Source organism: Microcaecilia unicolor, chromosome 10, assembly GCF_901765095.1.
Source record: "Microcaecilia unicolor chromosome 10, aMicUni1.1, whole genome shotgun sequence".
Taxonomy (NCBI): domain Eukaryota; kingdom Metazoa; phylum Chordata; class Amphibia; order Gymnophiona; family Siphonopidae; genus Microcaecilia; species Microcaecilia unicolor.
The window spans coordinates 39,548,180-39,564,735 of record NC_044040.1 but is presented as its reverse complement, the minus strand read 5'-3'; the positions used below and the strand labels follow the sequence as shown (position 1 = coordinate 39,564,735).

At 45.7% G+C, this 16,556-nt stretch overlaps 1 protein-coding gene across 1 annotated transcript in view; it reads right to left on the bottom strand.

Moving 5' to 3' along the window:
- Positions 1-16,556, bottom strand: part of CPNE8 (copine 8) — a 334,982-nt gene that overhangs the window by 153,776 nt on the left and 164,650 nt on the right. Inside the window, exon 9 of the mRNA XM_030216303.1 lies at positions 5,762-5,866. Coding sequence (XP_030072163.1) covers positions 5,762-5,866 — 105 coding nt within the window. The remainder of the gene's footprint in view (positions 1-5,761; positions 5,867-16,556) is intronic.

Here is a 16,556-nt window from a genome sequence, read left to right as displayed (position 1 = left end):
TACATGATGCAGATTCATTCAATCTGTGTATTAAAATATTCTTTCTTCGCTAGCAAAGCAGTATGTTCGATAACGCTGAAGACTCAAGTTGTAACTCTCTAAAGTAATCTGTGAGAGATAATGTCTCCATTCATGCTCAGCTTTCCGTGTCAATTTTTCCAAAATTTTTCAACTTATCATCAACTTAGGGCACTGCATCATTATGCGTCTTAGAATATTCCTTCATTGGTGCTAATTCATTCAATTACTCTAAAAGTACATTGTCCCAATTTTCAGCTGCATTCACAGCATCTAAATTTCCTACTTCATTCAAACAAGAGGCTAAGAAGGATTTTAATGCCAAGATATCAAAATCATCTCATCTGTACTGTTTGATACAACTTCTGATCGACAACAGAAATAAACCACATAATAATCAGATCAATACACCGGATCAACATAACTAATATATGCTTCCTCAAATGCAGTCCTTTTATCCATGAAAATCAAATCTAATGTATGCCTGTTAAAATGTGTAGCTTCAGAAACAATCTGGCACCAACCTAATCCCAATAAGATTTGTATCAATTCAGCAGCTAATTTGTCCTGCAAATCATCCATATGAAGATTAAAATCTCCTAAAATAACCATTCTAGCAGGATATACATTTAATTCAAGCATTAAGTCAGTCACATTAGACATATTCTTGACCAAAACACCTGGCGGACAATAAAACAATGGAAAATTAAACTGAAAAGAGATTAATACCAACAACTCAATTCCTAAAATCATAGGTACCTATTTTTAAAAAAAATTTAAAAGAATCCTTGAATAAAACCACCACTCCACCCCCTCCTTTATCTAAATGAGATTTGGAAGGTAAAATTATGCCTTACCTGATAATTTTCTTTCCTGTAGTAGCAGCAGATGAATCCAGAAACTGATGGGTTGTGTCCATATACCAGCAGTTGGAGATAGAGAATACTGTACTGAAAACAGTGGTCCTGGATGGCCAGCCCCCTCGTCAGTCAGTATATGTGGCATCACATAGCAGAACCACAAGAGAAAATCCACAAAAAAACCTTCCTCACAAAAATGCCAACAGTCAAACAAGAACGGAGGCAAGCTCCGAAATGCAACTGCATATGCCAAACGTAGCAAGGTATGTGTTTCTCTTCTGAAGAAATTGAATCCTCTTTTGTATCCTTACATAGGTGCTCACTAGTTTCCTTGTCCTTTTTAAATTTTTTTGTCAGAAAACCTAAGGCAAGAGAGCCCACCGTCAAAAAAGAACTGTAACGCGGCCGAAGAGGAGGGATTCTGGATTCATCTGCTGCTACTAAAGGAAAGAAAGTTATCAGCTAAGGCAAAATTTTACCTCCATATGTGTCAGCAGCAGATGAATCCAGAAAATGTGGGATGTACAAACACATTCCCTAAGAAGGGTGGGAAGCTGAAGCTCCCCAAAATAGTACCGTTGCACCAAAACTGGCATCTGCCCGGGCGGATACATCCAGCCGGTATTGTTTTGAAAAAGTATGCAAGGAGGCCTAAGCAGCCGCCCAACAAATCTCCTCAGCAGACAAAAGGCCCGTCTCTGCCCACAAAGCCGCTTGCGCTTGCAATGCCAGAGAAGTTACCTGTCCTTCCAACAGACAAGCCGAAGCAATCGCTTCTTTGATACAAAACACCAGTCGCTCTGGATGCAGTGTATCCCCGTTGAGGACTCAAGAGGAGAACAAAGAGATGATCTGAACTCCAGAAGTCATTAGACATCTGCAAGTAATGGAGGAGCACCCTCTGAACATCCAAGAACCGAAGCTTGGCAAAGTCTTCCGGGTAATCCTCCCTAGAAAAGGAAGGAAGGAAAAGAGGCTGATTGAAGTGAAAGGCAAAGAGTATCTTAGGCAGGCAGGAAGGAACCGTTTGTAGCGTGATCCCCGATTTTGAAAACTGGAGAAAAGGATCCTGACTTGAGAAGGCCTGAAGCTCAGAGATCCTGCATGACGAAGCCATAACCACCAAAAATACCGCCTTCAAAGTCAAATCTTCATCAGAAGCCTTCCACAGAACTTTGAACAGAGCCTTAAACACCAAATTCAAGTTCCAGGTAGGACAAGGATGATGAAGCAGAGGACGCAAATGAAGGGTGCCCTGCAAAAACCTAACCACATCAGAATGTGCTGCCAGAGACGAACAGAGATGCGCCCTTGGAAATGGGCAGCACTGCTACCTGAACCCAAAGAGAATTATAAGCCAACACCTTCTGCTGAGGTACCATCATCGCTCATAGAGGGGGCCAAATGCTATCTACACACCATGACTCAAAGGTGCGCCACACTTTAGACGCTGTCGTAGTAGAACGTTTCCTGGTGCGAAGAACGTAGCTATTACCGCGTCAGAATACCTTTTCTTCTTCAAGTTCAACTGCTCGAGAGCCAGGCTGAAAGACCAAAGCAGGAGGGATCCTACAACAGAACCGGATCCTGATGTAACAGGTCAGGATCAGAAGGAAGGCGACGAGGAACATCGACTAGAAGTCGGACCAAGTCTGCATACCAAGGAAATCGTGGCCAATCCGGAGCTATAAGGATGACTGTTCCCTTGTGCCATCTGATCCTGTTGAAGACTAGCCCTATGAGGGGCCACAGTGGAAAAATGTACAGAAGTTCCACTTCTGGCCAGGGCTGTAGAAGAGCGTCCAATCCTTCGGAGCCGACATACCTTTGTCTACTGAAAAACCGGGGCACCTTGGTGTTGAGATGCATCAAAATAAGGTTGATCTCTGGTGTCCCCTACTGCTGCTGAATCAGAAGAAACGCTGCTGCCAAGAGCTCCCATTCTGCGCAATCCAAGATATTGCGGTTGAGAAAATCTGCTTGTACATTCAGCAGTCCTGCTATGTGTGCCACCGACAGACAAAGAGAATGGACTTCCACCCAGTCCAGTAGATTCCAGACCTCTGCAGCCAATGCCACACTGTGCGTACCACCCTGCCGATTGATATATGTCCGAGAGAAATCAAATTACTTTGCCCTCCAAGAGGTCCTGAAAACTCCAAAGGGCGTTGTTCACTGCTTGCAGCTTCAGTCGATTCATCGGCCAGCTGGCTTCCTGCTCCATCCACTGCCTCTGCACATACCAATGTAGACAGTAAGCCCCCCAACAGATCATACTGGCATCCGTAACCACTACCACCCACAAAGGGGACACCAGAGGCATCCCCCTCCTCAAGGTGGCATGCAGCAGTCACCAGCACATGCTGTGCCTCACCTGAGGCAACCACAGTAGCCTGCGCTGGTAATTCTAAGATACAGGAGACCACCTGCTCAGCAACGAGTACTGTAGAGGGTGCATGTGTGCCCTTGCCCACGGAATCACATTCAGAGTAGCTGCCATGGATCCCAGGAATTGAACATAATCTTCAACAGGAGACGGACCTGCCCCTGAAGTGAGTCCCAGCTTGGATCTGGTAAAAAGATTCTGCCCTGCGCTGTGTCGAATCGCACTCCCAGATACTCTAGCAACTGGGACGGAACCAGATGACTCTTCTGAAGGCTGATCATCCAACTGAGGGACTGCAACAGAGACAACACTCGCCCAGTGACCTGATGACTCTCCTTAGCCAAGGCCACACAAAATCAACCAGTCATCCAGATAGGGATGTACCTGGATTCCCTCCTTCCTGAGATTGGCAGCCACGACCACCGTAACCTTGGAAAAGGTCTGGGGGGCCGTAGCCAGACTAAAAAGTAAAGCCCAAAATTGGAAACGACGACCGAGGATGGCAAAATGAAGATACTGCTGATGAGGCCAAATGGGAATATGCAAATATGCATCCTTGAGGTCCAATGCCGTCAGGAACTCCCCAGGCCGCACCGCTGCTACCACCAACCGATGAGTTTCCATGCAGAAATGTCTGACGTTTGGGGACTGATTGACTGTCCTGAGGTCCAGAATGTGGCAATAGGAAGCCCCTTTTAGGGGCACCATGAAGTACATGGAACCAGCACTATGGCTCCAAGTACTAGCAGAGACTGCAAAGTAGCCAGTACTGCCAGCCGCATCGAGACTCCAAGAAATAATCTGCGACGGGAGAGGAAAATTCTAGACAGTAACCATCTCGGATAATATCCAAGACCCACTGATCCATGATTATTCTGGCCCACTCCTCATAAGAGAGAGAGTCAAGCGACCCCCTACCTGAAATGGCGACAAGAGGGCCAGCGCCCCATCATTGGGAGGAGTGTCCTGTGGCCCCTTGACGGGCCATGGTGCCCGCAGTTCTTTTGTCACCTCAAAAAGAAGATTTCTACTGAAGCGAGAACGCTGGAACCCTGTGTTCGCATGCCGAAGGTGATATCGTTTCGCCTCACGAAGCCTAGGCCTCAAACCTCCTGACCGAGAACTAGGCTTCGGATTACCCTCTGGGAGGTGCTGAGATTTAGAATCACCCAAATCCTTAACCAGCTTCTCTAGATCCTCCCCAAAAAGTAGTTTGCCTTGAAAAGGCAACTTAGTAAGACTTGTTTGGAATTCATGTCAGCAGCCCAATGCCACGGCCACAAAAGACACTGGGATGTAACTGCCAAGGCCATTTCTTTAACCAAGGCCTGGTCTAAATCAAATATGTCAGGCCCGACTCCAATTAAGGAGCAGATATGACCAAAGAAGAGGAAGTTTCACCATCCTGCTCCAGCACCTGATGAAACCAACTAAGACACGCCTGGGCCACATAAGAGCTACAAATAGAAGCCTGTAAGGCTAGAGTGGACACCTCAAAGGCACGCTTCAATGAAGCCTCCAGGTGCCTATCCTACATATCTTTCAACGCCACCTCACCCTCCACTGGGAGAGTGGTTTTCTTAGGAAGAAAAAAACTCAGCCACCCGGTCCAGAACTATCAGATAAAGGTGTGACATAGCCTTTGTCACCTTCAGACTAGCATTGAGATCAGCCACTGAGAGATAATCAGCTCTTGCATGGCCTCATGCAGCAGAAATGCTCTACAGGGTTTCCTCATGCTTGCCATCTTCGGGTTAACTGAAGCAGCACCCTGCGCCTCTGGGTCAGCATTATTGAGTGCTTCTAATGCCCCTCAGATAAGAAAGAACAATTCCTCTCTCTGAAAAATGTGCACAGCTGTGAGGTCATCAGGCTCCTCTTGAAGAAGCTCCCCTTCTTCCAAGTCATCTAAGCGTGAGGGATGCAAGGACTCCCCAGATGGAGCTGTCAGGGAAGTTGCTGGTGAAATGCGATTCACTGACCCCCCTCTCTGATAAAGGGCTCAAGTGAGACCGTTTGGATGCTGGGTTCCCCAAAGGAGTGGACGAAGGCTCCCTCAAAGTTCCCAGGGGTCCAACCAGAGACTGAAGGGAAGTAGGAGGGGGGTAGTTATGATCAAGGGGGAAAAGGACACCAGATTTTACACTTTTCAAAGTTGGTGAGTGATTTTGGGTAGGAGAGGTACAAATTTATAATGTTTTCCAAGGAAATGCATTAGGGATTGAAGTGAGGCTAATTAGATTGTTAAACTTTCTTCTGTTAAATTTCAGTGGCCTGAGTAGATATTACATAAATATATCAGGTGGTGTTCTTTCAGAAATAATTAAAATTTCCTTGAAGACATTAAAATATCAGTATAAAGACTTGTTTAGTATGCTATGCTTTTGGACGTAAAGGTAAGGACATCCATTATAATGATTGTTTCAAGTTTAGTACACTAAGAATTTAATGGCTGAGAAATATTAACTCTGCATAAAAAATTTAACAAATTAATTACCTTTCAAAATCTCCATTACACAGTGCTCGGACTGGGATCTTAAATGCTTGCCACACTGGGTTTAGAGTATTTTTTATAACTTCTGTCTTATGACAAATTGTAAAGCTGAAAGAAGAAAAATAATATAAAATGAAAGGTTTTCTTTACAGTACTTCTTGTGCTATTAAATTAGTTAAAGAATTGCAGTCTCACAGCCAACGATGTTCAAGTATAACCTGCAGGATTTCTTGTAGGTTAATGGACTGTTTTTGTCAAAGATTACTATGGATACAGATGAGCTCCACACAGGGGCGGTAGCCAGACCTCATGGTGGGAGGAGGCCAGAGTCCGAGGTTGGGGGGCACATTTTGAATGCCGCCCCGCCGCCCCCCCCCCCCTCCGCCTTGCCTCCTTGCCACTTCCCCTCACAAGCAAATACCAGTGTGCACAGGAGGAGCAAGAAGAAAGAAGAGCAGGGGGCAGGCAGCAAACGTGGCTGCATCGGAGACCGGCACTGAAGAAGGCTTCAGCTGGCGGGGATTGGGGACCTCCGCCAGCCAAACCAGGGGCCCAGATGAAATTTGTGGGGGCCCAGGCCCCTGTGGCCCCCCGTAGCTACGCCCCTGGCTCCATAGCAAATGTTTGAAAGAAGATTAATGTCACTAAGGTGTAGTTATTTTTTTTCCCTTCAGAAACCAGTCCACATATTCAATTCTGCATATTGCATCACAGCAGCGCATTAATGCAGAATTTTAGTAAACATCTGCATATAGCAGACTGCATGCAAAAGTTCAGTTTATGTAAAGGGAAAATATGTGATGTTATTTCACAAAAGGAATGGTCAACTGAAGCATATGCATTTTTTTGTGGAAAAAACCTTTTCATAAAATAATTTTGTACAGGAAGAGAGATACTGTTGCCGGCACCCACTGCAACTATCAGCCAGCATCCCCACTGTTGGGCCTGTGGCTGCCACTGCTGCTATACCTTCCTTCTTCCATAGGCCCACATTTCAGCACTGCCACATGACTTCCTGTCAAAAGGGACAGGATGTGCAGTACTGGAGCATGGGCCTGGCACCACTGTAAGCAAAGTAAATGTAGGCCTCTCCAAATGTCATCACCCCACTATCATGCTTACCTTGTTCTGCTGACTCTGATTTGGAAATGTAGTACATCAGGGCCCGAGTCCTTACATTTCTTTAATGAATTTAAAGATGAATTTGCAAAGAGTAGTACTTCCCAACCCTGTTCTGGAAGCATACCTAGCCAGTCAGGTTTTCAGGATTGCCACAATGAACATACATCAGAGAAATTTGCATACCTTGAAGGCAGTGTGCATGCAAATCTACCTTGATCATACTTATTGCAGTAACCCTGAAAACCTAATTGGTTAAGTGTGTCTTCAGTACATGGCTGGAAAACACTGGCACACAATAACCTTTGTCCGGGTATTATACTCTGTTTACAGGAAGTAACCACTTATATAACCTATTCAAAGGCAATACAGAAATGTTTTAAAGGAGGAAGTGACATCACTGCTTGGTAATGGACATCTAGTTGCTTAGCTCTGCTGGAGACTTTAATTAAACTTGATATTACCCATTCCCCCGGGTGTCAGAAAACCCCCACTTACTTGCTCCAGGTGCTGAAGAATCATGTCAATGCGCAAAAAGTTGGAGAAATTTAAATATGAAGCCAATTGTGGAGAGAAGTCCCAGGAAGCTCTGCAGGAGGGAGCAGTGAACCAGCGCAAAATGGCACCTGTGGAGTATGAGGAGAGTGTTGAAACTGACAGTGAGGACTCCAAGAGGGAAGTGGCCAAGTGGTTTCAAGATTTAAAGGCTGAGATAGTGGCGGTCCGCATGGACATTAAAATGTGATAGCAGAGTTGCCATTGGAAATGTGGGAGATTGGACACCAGATCAAGTAGGAGGAGGAAAGGCTCGATAGTATGGGATCAGGCGCTGCATATGCTGGAAACAGATCTACAACAAGAGTGTAAAATGAGGCAGGACATATCATCAGCTTTGGAGGAGCTGGAGAACCGCTCCAGATGCAGCAATTTATATTTTAAAGGTATACCTGAGATGGATAAATACTGGAATTGTCAGCAAGTAAAGATATTTGTGAGTCACTTTTAAGGGAGAACGATGGAGTAGGAGCAGAATCAGCTGCTTGCACTATTACATTAGACAGTGCAAATAGGAACCTGGGGCCTTGGTGAGAATCAGCTCAGCGTGATATAATAGCCTGCTTCCATGACTATGGGGTAAAAGAAGCAGTGTGGCGGAAAGTTTGAGCTTTGGGAGAAGTGAAATGGTTCAACTGTTTGATTTCTGTGTTTCAAAGATTTAGCTAATAGCACTTTACTGGAGGGAGCTGCACGAAGTAACTAATACCTGAAGAAAGCAGGTCTGCGATACCACTGGCTACATCCTTTTGGCCTATGGATAATGGTAGGGGACCAGTCTCAGAAGGTACATACTGTAACGGAAGCCTGGAGTGCATTAGCGGACTTGGGCTGCTCGGATTTGCCAATGCATGTGTCTCCACAGAAGTCTCCCTGTAAGCAGCATGGCTTGGGTTCCTGGCAGAAAGTGCACTCCAATCAGGGGCGCTCTGCAGCAGTGGATTTGGAAGTGAGATTGACAACTACACGATTTTTCTGATTAATGTGGACAGTCTTGGTTTACTTCTTATCAGGGCTTTTTATGTGCTGGTTTGCGCTGGTACAGTGTACCAGCATCTTTTTTTCCCTTCCCCGCTCATCCCCCACCTCTCTCCCATGGCCACAGCTGCTTTTCCCAATGAGCAGCAGCAGAGGGCAAAACAAGAAGTAGCAGGCATGGGGCTGCAGTGCTAGGATATGCGCAGTTGGCTCGGCCAATCCCCTGCCCCGAACAGGAAGTTGACATCAGAGGGGCAGGGGATCGGAAGAGCTGATAGTGCATGTCTGAGAACTGCAGCCCCATGCCTTTTACTCTTGATTTGCCTGTCATTGTTGCTCATTGGGAGAAGCAGCAGCAGCTGTAGGAGAGATGCTGGATGGGAAAGAGGAGACAATGGGAGAAATGCTGGATGGGGAGATAGAAGGCAAGGGAAGATGCTAGATGGGGGAACAGGGGGAAGGAAAGAAATACTGGATGGGGAGAGGGGCAAGGGGAGATATGCTGGATAGGGAGAGGGGGCAAGTTGATATATGCCAGATGGGGAGAGAGGGGACAAGTGGAGATATGCCAGATGGGGAGAGAGGGGACAAGTGGAGATATGCCAGATGGGGAGAGAGGGAGCTAGTGGAGATATACCAGAAGGGGAGAGAGGGAGCTAGTGGAGATATACCAGAAGGGGAGAGAAGGGGCAAGGGGAGAAATGCCAAATGGGGAGAGAAGGGGGAAAAGGGAGAAATGCCAGATGGAGAAAGAGAGAGCAAGGGAAGAAATGAGGCAAGGGGAGAAATGTGGATGGGTAGAGAGGGGGCATGAGGAGAAAGGGAAAAAGGGGAGAAATGCTGGATAGAAGTGGGGAGAAGAGAGAGAGGGCAATGCTGGTTGGGAGTGGGGAGGAGAGAGAGGGGGCAAATGCTGGATGGATGTATTGATGGGAGAAATACTGAATGGGGAGATAGGGGGGCAAGGGGAGAAATGCCGAATAGGGAGAGAGTGGGCAGGGGAAGAAATGCTGGATGGAAGTTGGGAGAAGAAAGAGAGGAAAATTCTGGTTGGGAATTGGTGGGAGAGAGAGAGAGTAAATACTGGATGGATGTGTGAAGGAGAGAGAGGGCAAATGCTGGATGAATATGTGGCGGAGAGAGAGGGAGGACAAATGCTGGACAGAAGTGTGGAGGTGAGAGAAGGAAGAGGGCAAATGCTGGACGGATGTGTGGAGGAGAGGGAGAGAGGGCAATTGCTGGACGGATGTGTGAAGGGGAAAGAGAGAGGGCAAATTCTGGATAGATGTGTGGAGGGAAGAGAAAGAGAGAGGGCAAATGCTGGATGAATGTGTGGAGGAGGGAGACAGAGATCCGGCAAATGCTGGATGGATGTGTGGAGGAGAGAGGGAGAGAGAGGGGGCAAATGCTGGATGGATGTGAGAAGGAGAGAGAGAGAGGGCATATGCTGGATGGATGTGTGGAGGAGAGAGAGGGCAAATACTGGATGAATGTGTGGAGGAGAGAGGGCAAATGCTGAATGGATGTGTGGAGAAGACAGAGAGGGCAAATGCTGGATGGAAGTGGGGAGGAGAGGGGGAAAATTCAGGGTGAATATGGGAAGGAGAGGAGGGGCAATGCTGGATAGAAGTGGGGAAATGCTTAAAAAGCCTTTAGTATATTTCAGATCATTTTTAGCTCTAGGAAATTTATCTGATGAAGCTTCTCCTGAGCAGATCACAGACCTTTGGTGTAGAGCCCATCTATGTGATCTCCCCTGCTAGCTCAGGTTGAATGCATCTGTCCACAACATCTTCTGATACCCCTGGCCAGACTGGTATGAGCTAATCATCCATGAACTAACCACTATGACAGGGGCTCCCTGAGAAGAGATATGACAGGTATTATATCCTGCAAGTTCCTCTTGGCCTATGACCACCGGGAAGATAGGACCCACTGGGCTTGCCTCAAATTGAGGCGTGCCATGGGAGTTGTATGAACAGTGGAAGCCATCTGGCCTAAGATTTTCAACATCTGCAGAGCCAACACCTGCTGACTTGGGTGCACTTCTGCAACTATAGAAGTCAGAAATTCTATCCACGGCAGCGGAAGAAATATGCAAGCCTAATCGTGTCTAGCAGGGCTCTTATAAACTTCAACTTTTGGGATGGGCTGAGCTGAGATTTTGGATAATTTATGAACCCTATTAGCTCCAGCACCCAAATGGTCAAGTGCATTGATTCTTTTGCCCCTTTCTCCAATGTGCTCTTGACCAGCAAACTGTGCCCCTCTCCAGCTTGAGTAGAGTTTAAGTGATGACTGCTAAGTACTTTGTGAACACCCTGGGTGCTGATGTAAGGCCAAACAGAGGTAGGTGATACTGGTAGTGGTGTTTCCCTATTTGAAACCTCAGTATTGTGACTTGGATGTATTTGCATGTGGGTATAAGTATCCTTCAAGTCCAAAGAGTATAATCTCCTTTTTTGATTCATGGGAAGCAGGGTGCCCACGGAAACCAGACTGAACTTTTGCTTGACCAGAGATTTGTTCAGGGCTCTCAGGTCTAGGATCGGACACAATTCCCTCATCTTCTTTTTGACTTGAGGTAAAATCTCTTCTCTCTTGGTAGACTGGGTTCAACCGTATTGGCCTGTAAGATGGAAGGGCTGTAGGGGAAACTGAGCTTGCACAGGGTCTTTGGATAGAATCAGTGGAACCAGTTTGGCTAAAACTACAATGCTGGCTTGATACATGTTTTTTGGGAGCTGCTTCTCCTCCAAAGACCCAATTAAAAGTTTAACAAAGAGGAGAAAACCTCCCATCCAAGAGCTGGACAAGATTCACCAGGATAGCTATCGTCCCCTGGGGACTTCCCTTTAGGAGTGTTACTAGTTACTTATGTTCTTTTTAAGAATAAGTGTTATATGATTGACCAGACCACTTTGGCCCCTGATGCAGCGCACTGATAGGGCAAAACATGAATCACATTGGGCTTTGTGCTATTTTGAAGTTGTTGGAATAAAGCTCTACCACATTTAAGACATGTTTTCTGCCTTCTTATTGGACTGCTTGGTGCTGCCTGCATAGTTTCCTCATCTTTATTTACCTTATCTCTCTTAGAGCTAGTCAAAAGCTTGCACCATTTTGACTGAGGTTTCTTGGTCCTCTGGTATCTCAGGCAAAAGCAAAGTCCCTGAGTCATCTGGGGGGAGCAGAAGAGGGGGATGATATCTACACCTTTGAGAGTAGTAGGATCTCCACTGCCATCTGCCAAAATATATCCTGGCTGAGGAGACTGAGCTGCGAGTATGCCAGAATACTGATTTGAATGTATCCAAGTGTTTCTTTAGATCCACAGCCTTCTGCATTTTGTCACCAAAAAGATCATTGCCCCTGCACAGAACATCCTCCCCGTTTCTCCTGTATATCCAGCTGGAGATTAAAGGTCCATAGCCACACAAGTCCGTGGATTCTAATCTCCACGGTTAAGACCCTGGATGCCGTATTGAAAATATCATAGGTTGACCTGAATGTGTATTTTCTGCACTTCCCCACTCTTTAGCTCATTGGCCTTCTCCTTAGAGTGGAGCGTAAAGAATAGAAAAAAATAAGTATGCTGAGTTTCAAAGCTCTTACCCCCTAGAATTGTTCCACCTTAGCTAAAAATATTTGCCAAAATGTTTGAACCTTTTATTTGAATGTCTAGAGTTAGCTGAATCATCTCAAAGCTGATGAAAATAACAAATTTATTAACAAAAATGCAGAAACACATATTTGTTTCATGAATCAATTCTATATCAATTATTCAACATATTCAAACAAACATTTTGCCACATACAAGTCTATAATACAGCAATGCTGTAGAAAAATAACAAAAGTTGGTGTAGTCCTACTGATGTCAGCTTCTTGCTATCTGGATAAACCTGCCAGTGCTACTCAATAATTTGCAATAAAAACTGATGTTGTGACTCTCTTTTGTCATGAGACCACTGGACTACCTGCATCCTCATCATCGGAGGTACTACTGGATGATAAAATACTGCTGTTTCAGTTTCTCTTCTTTGCAAATCTTTCATTTTACGACATCTTGCAAGAGTCTGCTCTTGTGCTCAGCTTCTCTTTTGCGGCTAATGGTGCATCGATATATGCCGTTGATCCTCTTCTTCCCTTTTCATGTTGAGCCAGCAAGAATTCCTTGTCTTCAACAATTGTCATCATGCTAAGAACGCTGGCATGAATAGTGTCTGTCACAGTTCAGGAAAGGTGAGCCCCTTAGCTGCAGACGAGCTGGAGTAACACGGTCAACCCGAAGGTTAGCTGGGCCCTGAATGGCAGCAGACAAGTCACCCAGGCAAGGCACAGGACAGGGTACAGTACAGAAAGATGGAACTGGAAGGCAGGGCATGAATGGGAAGGCAGGACTGGAGCTTGGAGGCAGGGCTGGAGCTTCAAGATGAGCTTGGAGCTTGAAGGAAGGCTGGAGTAGGACTGGACACAATGCAAGAGCAAGCTGAGGCAAGTTTGGAGCCAACAGGAACAAACAAAAGCAGGGCTGGGGACAAGGCAGGGACAGGCTGAAGGCAATGGGAAGAAACAGAGGCAGGACTGGAGACAAGGCAGGAATAGGCTGAAGCAAGGCTGGAGGCAACAGGAACAAACAGAGGCAGGACTGCAGACAAGGCAGGAACAGGCTGAGGCAACAGGAACAAACAGAGGCATGGCTGGAGACAAGGCAGGAATAGGATGAGGCAAGGCTGGAGACAAGGCAGGAACAGGCTGAGGCAAGCCTGGGGACAAGGCAGAAAGGTTGAGGCAAGGCTAGAGGCAACAGGAACAAACAGAGGCAGGGCTGGATATCTTCAACGCCTAGGTTGAAAGTTAAAACATCTTCCTATATCTCTAAAAGGCAACTAATTGACTACCTGGATTTTTGTCCTCGTAGTAATATTATAGGAAGAAGAACCTTGTCTGATTCATGTTCTGAAACTAAATCTACATAAAGTACATATAAAAATGTAACACCTTTATTGATACATCCAACTCAACCTTATTTTTGTTCTTTAACTCCAGTCCCAGCATTTTATGTCAACGCTAGTCCTCTTAATAACAAGCTTTTAATATTTCAGGATCTTCTTTCTACATCAGATTTAGGTTTTATGTTTATTACTGAAACTTGGATGTTAGAGGATGATACCTCAATTAAATCTCACCTCTGTTTACCAGGTTGTGATATGCTTTATTCCACTAGAAGGAGCAAAAGAGGTGGAGGTCTAGCTATAATTTATACGTTTTTTAAGCTTTCTATTGAATCTTCTATGAGCTCTCCCAGTTTAGAATTTATGCTATGTAGTTTTCAAGATGACTGTACAATTATACCACTAGAAAATATTCTACTTTTGTTGAAATTCTGACAATTTATCGAACACCAGCCCCTTGGTGAAAATCAGAGCAGGACTTATTGGATGTATTTACACAAGCTTCCTGTAAATTTGAAAGATTATTTTGGGTGATTTGAATCTTCATTTAGAGGACTTTTGTGATCCTAATGTTGTTAATTTTAAAGAATTTTTACAATCCTGTAACCTCAATTTGATGAATAGTGGTCACATGAAAAGGGACATGTCCTTAAGTGTGTAATTAGTAGTTCAACTGTTTTGATAGATTTTAACATCTGGTCTGTTGTTTTTCAATTTATGTCTCAAGAAACCATTTAAATACTCGAATACTAAAACCATTTTGACCAGAGGGAAAGTTGATAGTAATAGTTATTGGTCTGAAATGCAACTGTGTCTTGATACTCCCAATCTTAACAACTCTTGAAATCTTGTTGGGATTTGGCAACTTTATTTGTTTTGGATAATATCAGGCTCATTTTCGAAAGAGAAAGATGTCCATCTTTCAACATAAATCGGAAGATGGACGTCCTTCTCCCAGAGACGTCCAAATCTGTATAATTGAAACCCGATTGTGGACGTCTCCAACTGTAGTCCGTCGCAAGGACATCCAAAGTTCAAGAGGGCGTGTAGGAGGCGTAGCAAAGGTGGGACATGGGCGTGCCTAACACTTGGACGTCTTTGACCCATAATCGAAAAAAACAAGGACGTCCCTGACGAACACTTGGACGTTTTCACCCGGACGTGTTTTTATTACGAACAAGGCACAAAAAGGTGCCCGAAATGACCAGATGACCACCGAAGAGAACTACTACTACTACTATTTAGCATTTCTATAGCGCTACAAGGCATACGCAGCGCTGCACAAACATAGAAGAAAGACAGTCCCTGCTCAAAGAGCTTACAATCTAATAGACAAAAAATAAATAAAGTAAGCAAATCAAATCAATTAATGTGAACGGGAAGGAAGAGAGGAGGGTAGGTGGAGGCGAGTGGTTACAAGTGGTTACGAGTCAAAAGCAATGTTAAAGAGGTGGACTTTCAGTCTAGATTTAAAGGTGGCCAAGGATGGGGCAAGACGTAGGGGCTCAGGAAGTTTATTCCAGGCGTAGGGTGCAGCGAGACAAAAGGCGCGAAGTCTGGAGTTGGCAGTAGTGGAGAAGGGAACAGATAAGAAGGATTTATCCATGGAGCGGAGTGCACGGGAAGGGGTGTAGGGAAGGACGAGTGTGGAGAGATACTGGGGAGCAGCAGAGTGAATACATTTATAGGTTAGTAGAAGAAGTTTGAACAGGATGCGAAAACGGATAGGGAGCCAGTGAAGGGTCTTGAGGAGAGGGGTAGTATGAGTAAAGCGACCCTGGCGGAAGATGAGACGGGCAGCAGAGTTTTGAACCGACTGGAGAGGGGAGAGGTGACTAAGTGGGAGGCCAGCAAGAAGCAGATTGCAGTAGTCTAAACGAGAGGTGACAAGGGTGTGGATGAGGGTTTTGGTAGAGTGCTCGGAAAGAAAGGGGCGGATTTTACGGATGTTGTAAAGAAAGAAACGACAGGTCTTGGCGGTCTGCTGGATATGAGCAGAGAACGAGAGAGAAGAGTCAAAGATGACCCCAAGGTTTCGAGCTGAGGAGCCAGGGAGAATGAGAGAGCCATCAACAGAAATAGAAAATGGGGGGAGCGGGGAGGTGGGTTTGGGTGGGAAAATGAGAAGCTCGGTTTTGGTCATATTTAATTTCAGGTGGCGTTGAGACATCCAGACAGCAATGTCAGACAAGCACGCTGAAACTTTGGTTTGGATGCAAGGTGAGATATCAGGGGTAGAAAGGTAGATTTGGGAGTCATCAGCATAGAGATGGTAGGAAAAGCCATGGGATGAGATTAATGAACCAAGGGAAGAAGTGTAGATAGAAAAGAGGAGGGGACCAAGAACAGAACCCTGAGGTACGCCGACAGGCAGAGGGATAGAAGTAGAAGAGGATCCACCAGAGTGAACACTAAAGGTGCGGAGGGAGAGGTAGGAAGAGAACCAGGAAAGGACAGAGCCCTGGAATCCAAGTGAGGACAGGGTATCGAGAAGTATGCTGTGATCGACAGTGTCAAAAGCAGCGGAAAGATCAAGAAGAATGAGGATGGAATATTGACCTCTGGATTTAGCCAGTAATAGGTCATTGGAGACTTTAGTAAGCGCAGTTTCGGTTGAGTGGAGAGGGCGAAAACCAGATTGTAATGGGTCAAGAATAGCATGTGAGGAGAGAAAATCAAGGCAGCGGCAGTGAACAGCACGCTCAAGTAATTTGGAGAGAAAAGAAAGGAGGGAGATGGGTCGGTAATTAGAGGGAGAACCGGGGATGACCTCCCATTACTCCCCCAGTGGTCACTAACCCCCTCCCACCCTCAAAAATCATCTTTAAAAATATGTTGTGCCAGACTCTATGCCAGCCTCAGATGTCATACTCAGATCCATGACAGCGCATGCAGGTCCCAGGAGCAGTTTTAGTGGGTACTGCAGTGCACTTCAGACAGGTGGATCCAGACCCATACCCCCCCCCCCCCCACCTGTTACATTTGTGGAGGAAACAGCGAGCTCTCCAAAACCCACTGTACCCATATATAGGTGCCTTCCTTCACCTGTAAGGGCTATGGTAGTGGTGTACAGTTGTGGGTAGTGGGTTTTGGGGAGGGTTTGGGGGGGCTCCGAACAACAAGGTAAGGGAGCTATGTTCCTGGAAGCATTTTATGAAGTCCACTGCAGTGCCCCCTAGGGTGCCTGGTTG